This window comes from Suricata suricatta, chromosome 5 (genome assembly GCF_006229205.1).
Source record: "Suricata suricatta isolate VVHF042 chromosome 5, meerkat_22Aug2017_6uvM2_HiC, whole genome shotgun sequence".
NCBI classification, from domain to species: domain Eukaryota; kingdom Metazoa; phylum Chordata; class Mammalia; order Carnivora; family Herpestidae; genus Suricata; species Suricata suricatta.
Genome location: NC_043704.1, coordinates 697,587 through 703,586, shown reverse-complemented (window position 1 = coordinate 703,586; position 6,000 = coordinate 697,587). Strand labels below are relative to the sequence as shown.

Genomic DNA, 6,000 nt, shown 5'->3' with positions numbered 1-6,000 from the left:
CGCAGTACAGCGGCCCGGGGCAGCAGCAGCCGGGGCGCGGGGCGCTGCAGTTCCTGCAGAACTACACCGTGCTGGCCGCCACCGTGGACCGCATGAGCTTCTTCAACGACGCCACCGACGTCAACGACGCCCTCGCCTACGTGGCGCGCTTCTACCGTGAGGCGTCGTCCGGCGCCGCCAAGAAGAGGCTGCTGCTCTTCTCCGACGGCAACTCGCAGGGCGCCACGGCCGCGGCCATCGAGAAGGCGGTGCAGGAGGCCCAGCGGGCGGACATCGAGATCTTCGTGGTGGTGGTGGGCCGCCAGGCGAACGAGCCCCACATCCGCGTGCTGGTCACGGGCAAGTCGGCCGAGTATGACGTGGCCTACGGCGAGCGCCACCTGTTCCGCGTGCCCAGCTACCAGGCCCTGATGCGCGGCGTCCTCTACCAGACGGTGTCCAGGAAGGTGGCGCAGGGCTAGCGCCCTGACCCGGGAAGTGAGGCGTGACGTGCCTGTCCCTGACCCCCGATGACCTCGATGTTCCTAGAGGACAGGCTTGGAACGCCGCATGTGTCGTGCCTGCCCCCGCGCTCCCCGCCAGCGCCCGCAGCCCCCGTGTTCGCCCCCAGCCCCGAAGCCGCTCCCCTCCCCCTTCCTGGGAGTCCGCGAGGGCGGCCTCCCCTCCCGCACTGCTGCGCTGCCTGACTCTTCTCACTAATCCTGCAGAATCCTTCAGTTAGCGTTTCCTGTCGCCTCTCCAAGTCCGCTAGTAAATTCGTGTGAGGTGGTGGGAGCTTCGTTTTTGGAAAGTCTTGGTCCAGAGGATTTTTAAAACACGAGCCCTGGCGAGTAGACTCCTCCGTGAGGTTCTCTCCGTCAGGGCTCAGACCTTGGCTCCCGAGGCCTCGGCCGCAGAGCTCAGGGCCAGCGAACGCTGACCAGCGTCTCCAGAAAGTGACAGAAAGTGGTGACCTCCCATCCCTGTGTCCCCAAAACCCCAAGAACAAAGGTGCTACCCTGTAGACCCCCACCCTCTCCTCGGAGGCCTGGGCCCCTGGGCTGCCCACTGGCACAAAGTGGTGTGTTTAAAAATAAATAAAAAATAGCCCAAATCTTTTTTTCCCTCAAAGGAGTGATTGGTTCCACATTTTATGGAAGATGCTCTTTATTCGTTAGTTTTATTTTTACTCCTTCCTGTGTTTTTTCTCATTGTGTCGATGTCAGAGACTTTTTGAAATAAAAGTTTTCAGTCCTCTGTCTGAGGTCGTCTTTCTGCGGAGTGAGAGCTCCCAGCAGGCCCGCACCTCCCCGGACAGGAGAAGGCGCAGCTGGGCGGGGCTCTGTGTGGGGCGAGGGGCAGCCTGTCCATGGATGGGGAGGAGGCGGGAGGGGCCCCGACACCCTGGGTCACAAAATCAGAAGCACGTCAGGTCTCAGAGGGCTGGGAGAGCCAGCCCGGGCCAACATGACCAACCCCAGAAAGGCCAGCATTCTGGCACCAGAGTCCCCGAGAAGGAGGTGGGACCAGCAGCGCCCTGGAGAGCTGTCTGGGAGACCTAGCCTTGGTCCAGAGAGAGGTGGCCGGGAGCCATGGCTGTCCCCTTCTCAGGAGTGGCCGTGGCCTCAGAAAGGGCAGAAGTGGACGGGGAAGCACAGCCTGGCTCAGCTTCCCGAGGAGGACACAGGATGCGCACAGCCACTGGAATCCCCGGTGCTCAGCGCCCTGCTGCGGGGCTGCCGGGGGGGGGTGGGGTGTGGGACCCAGGGGTACAGGAGGGCAGGTGTGCAGGACGGGCACCGACAGGCACTAAGGCCAGTAGAAGCGGGCGGTGGGCGCTGCACGGGTCCTAGCCCGCCGGGGACCTGACGAGTGGGGGCAGGGACGGACACCCTCCACTGGACACACGTGGGAAGCTGGCAGCGGGGCTGGGGCGAGACTCCAGTGGAGGGCAGCAGCTCATGGAGGTGGCCGGGGTCGGGCTCTCAGAGACGCCCTGTCTCAGCCCCGCACTGATGTCACACATGCACATGACGACAACCAGAGCTGCCAGCGGGGGAAGGTTCCGTTCACTCGGCCGACATCCCTGGGGCCGCCCGCTGCGAGCCCCCGCCCGAGGGCCCTGCGGAGGCCGCGGATCCCGGCTCCGTCCCCCACCCGCAGCGCCACTTGGCCCTCACCTCACTCTCACGAACTGCGAAATGGGTTCATAAAACTGTAACACCACGTGGGAGGGCCGCGAGAGCCCGAGGCCCCCCAGAGCAGACATCGTTCACTCTCCCTGTGGGGCCGCCTGGTGCCCACAGCAGGGGCCCCCCTTGGAGAGGGTGTCGGCCTCAGATCCTCCCCGCGCCCCCTCCAGGCACAGGCTCCCTCCTGGGGGCCCCAGGACTGCACCCCGGTCAGGTGGGGTCTGTGGTTTTTCCTCCTGCCTCGGGGGGGTCACCCAGAGACCGCTGCTGAGGGGCAGGGGGAGAGCAGAAGTGTGTGTCTAAGAAAGGACCCCGGTTTCAGCCCCTGGAACAGACCGGAGAGCCCAGGCTGGAAATCAGGCCACACTCTGCTCCCTGCTGTACTTCTCAGCCCCCACCGCCCCCACCCCCCCGACTCCCATGAGGAAAAGAGAAGGCGTCTCCTTCCCACCGAGGAGCCTGAGGTTTAGAAACCGGGCTGTGGAAGCTCCATCGAGCCTGTGTCCCTTCCGTGTCTATACCAATATTTCAGGTCATTGCACAAAGTCTCGGAGCATGAGTGCAGAGCCAGCTGCCCCATTACTGTGGGGGGCCGCGATTCCTTTCCTTCCCGGGCAGGGGCAGCGGGGGCCTGAGAGCTCTGCGGCCCTCCCCGAGCTCCCCCTGCACGCGGCTGGAGCTACAGGGCACGGGCTTGGCGGGAGGTGCTGGACGCCGCCAGGACAGGCTTCCTTCCTCCCTCCGCTTGTCCGGACCCGGACCCGTGGGGACCAGTCCCAGGCCTCTCCCCGGCCCCTCCCCAGCCCTGCCACGTCCCCCTTTAGGAGCTTCCAGGCACAATTCCCTCCGCCTCCTGAGAAGAGTGGTCCTCCAGGGAAAAGGGACTAGAGTTCGGGGCGGGGCGGGGGGGGGGCGCTCGGGAAGGGTCCCTGCCAGTCCCACCTGCTCCACCTCAGGTCTGCCCCATCTGCTGACCCAGGAAGCGCCCCGCGCTCCATCCACCCGCTCCGGGATCCCACTGTCCCGGCCCTGCCTCATAACACCCCGTAGTCGCTCTCTCCAAGTGGGAGGGGGAGCCGGAGGCCCCCCGCCAGCAGGTCACCACCACCCGCCATGACCAGCTCTCCCTTCTTGGTGCCAAAGGCCTTGCCGCCCTGGGTCTCTCGGGGAGATCCATCTGGACAGCGTGAGGTCTGCAGCCCTGGCTTCCTTCGCTTGCACTCGGCAGCCCCTTTCTGTGCTCCTTCTGCTCTGCTCTCTCCAGCTGCATTGCTTTAGGTGCATATGTCATAGGTGGCCCAGAAAGGCATTTCCCCACCCATTCTGACAGTCCTGCTATTTGTGCAAAAATCAAACACATTTACATTTGCTACTACAACTGATATTTGCTCTTCACCATGCATTTTCTATGCTCAGAATACGCAGGAAGGTACATTTTTCCATCTAACATTTTTGGAAGCACGTGGGCAGCACACATCAGAGCGGCACTGGCAGGGACCCCCGTAGCCCGCCCGGGCGTGTCCCCAGTTCAGAGTCACCGTCTGCTGGTCACCGGCGCTAACACTCAGGCAGCGATTGCCTCTAGGTGTGAGGAAGGGCCTACTGGGCACAGGGAACTTTTCAGACAATGTCTATCTTGATGGCGTGTGGATTATATGGTTGCATTTCTCAAAATCCTCAGAATTGTACCTGTAAGACCTGCACATTTCCTTGTACAGATGCTTCACCTTAAAAGAAAAAAAGAGGCAGAATTGCTACCCCTGGTTTTCCAACTACATCGGCTCCAAAAGCTTGCACGTTCTCCTTTCTGCTCCTGTCGGCCACGTGTCCCGCCCCCCGGGTGGAAATCCGCGCTGCGTCTGCTAATCCAACTACATCCCCCATTCCGTCGGTGGAACACGGTATTTAATTTCTTCACAGGAGCCCACCTCTGGAGGACATGGCCTTTGCACCCTCTCCTGAGTGTGACTCTCTCTGGGATCATGTGACACTGTATTAACCAGGGACTTTACAGAGTAACTAAGGTCCCGAATCAGTTGGTTTTGAGTTAGTCAAGTGGCAGCTTCTCCTGGGTGAGTCAGACCTACTGCTGTCTTTCCCGGGAACTGCCCATGAGGGGCCACCCAGCTAGAACCCGAGGGTGGGCAGCAACAAAATGGGCCCCCGTCTCTGCACCTGCAAGGAACTGAATCCTGCTCACAACCGGTGAGTCTGAAAGAGGCCCCCAAGCCTCAGATGAGACGGGCCAACAGCTTGGTTCCCCCCGTGACTCTGAGCAGCACTCAGCTGAGCTGTGCCCAGACCTCAGACCCACGGGAACCATGAGATGGTCTGTTTGTGTTGTTTTAAGTGCCTAAGTCGGTGGTGATTTGTGATGCGGCCATGTTAGATGGAACTATACACCCCGTCCGTACGTCCCAACCCCTAACCTTGTAAACTCTTGCTCCCCTTCCCCACCCCTCGCTCCTGGAATCAGGCCCGTTGGTCCACGGTGGGTGTTCCCTTCCTGTCTCCCAGGACAAAGCTCTCCTGTCGGGGCCTATGAGACCACCAGCCTCTCTCTGGAGCCCAGCTGCAGCACCCTGAGCAGGGCTGCCCCCCTCGTGGGCTTCCATGCCCTCCTGCTGCTTCTCCCTTTACAGGGCACATCTTCCCCACAGCGGGTACAGGGTACTGCCTGGGTGAGCCCAGCGTCATCACCAGGGTCTCAGGATGGGGGATGGGGGATGGGGGAGGTGGGAAGAGTAGTAGGAACCAGAAGACTGGATGCCGCTGCCTTTGGAAGGGCCAGGAGCCAAGGACTGAAGGTGCCTCTAGAGGCTGGGAAAGGCCAGAAATGGAGTCCTTCCTGGAGCCCCAGAAGGAACCAGCCGTACTGGCCCATCCCGGGCTTCTGCCCTCTGATCCCTAGAGGGTTACACTTGCATCGTTTTAAGCCGTCAGTTTTGTGGTGATTTGTTACAGCAACAAAGGACACACATTTTCTAACTGAAATGCAGCCTGATCTCAGCCTGGCCTTGACCGCACAGCCAGCGCCTGCACACTCTCAAAACTTCCCGGGCGAGCCTGTAAGAATCCACTGGAGAGTCCAGCATGTGGCCGGGGTCAGTGAATGATGAATTGATATGTTTATAAAAAAATAAAGTTTATAATCCGGAGCACAGGATATATCACATCGGCTCCTAAACACCTCGGATTCTTCAGAATATATTCCGCTGGAAGAACATGAAGGGCCTGCCCTCAGTCAGGTCCCAGCCTCGTGGACAGACTCGGGGGGAGGGTCCCAAAGACTCTTCTCAGGACAGAGAGGAGGCACATGCGGTTTCCCTCTTGTCCTCCGGGCCGGGAGCCGCAGCTGCTCTGTCTCCGAGGCGTCCGTCCCCATTTCCCGAGAAGCTGCTGGCGGGACAGGCGCCCATGTGGTCCCTGCAGCCGGATGAGTTCAGACTTGGCCGCAGAGGAGGGCTCCTCCTGAGAACAGGCCCCCACGGTCGGGATCAGTGTTTCTGAGGGGAGTGCTTTATCCGGATAAGGAGAGATGACAGGACTGATGGGTCGGGAGCCTGCCCAGGCCTGTGGCCCCAAGCCCTGCTCCTGCTAGGACCCCGACCCCTGTTCTCTCAACATGGACTTCTTCACGCGCAAGGCCCAGCGTAAATGTCCCCCCCCAGTCCCCGCCCCAAGCGGATCCTGCTCATTCAGTTTTGCCATCATTTTTCTTTTCACTTATGAAATACCTCGAGCACAGCGTAGGCAGAGCAGAGCAGTGACCATCGCTGAACCCGTTTTCTGGCTTCGTCGATCTTACATTTGCCATTCTCGCTTTAAC

General features: G+C 60.8%; 1 protein-coding gene across 1 annotated transcript in view; it reads left to right on the top strand.

Moving 5' to 3' along the window:
- Window positions 1-1,240, top strand: part of COL6A1 (collagen type VI alpha 1 chain) — an 18,496-nt gene extending 17,256 nt beyond the window's left edge. Inside the window, exon 33 of the mRNA XM_029938809.1 lies at window positions 1-1,240. This exon is cut by the window's left edge and continues 307 nt beyond it. Coding sequence (XP_029794669.1) covers window positions 1-461 — 461 coding nt within the window. The 3' untranslated portion in view covers window positions 462-1,240.
- Window positions 1,241-6,000: the final 4,760 nt, after the last annotated feature.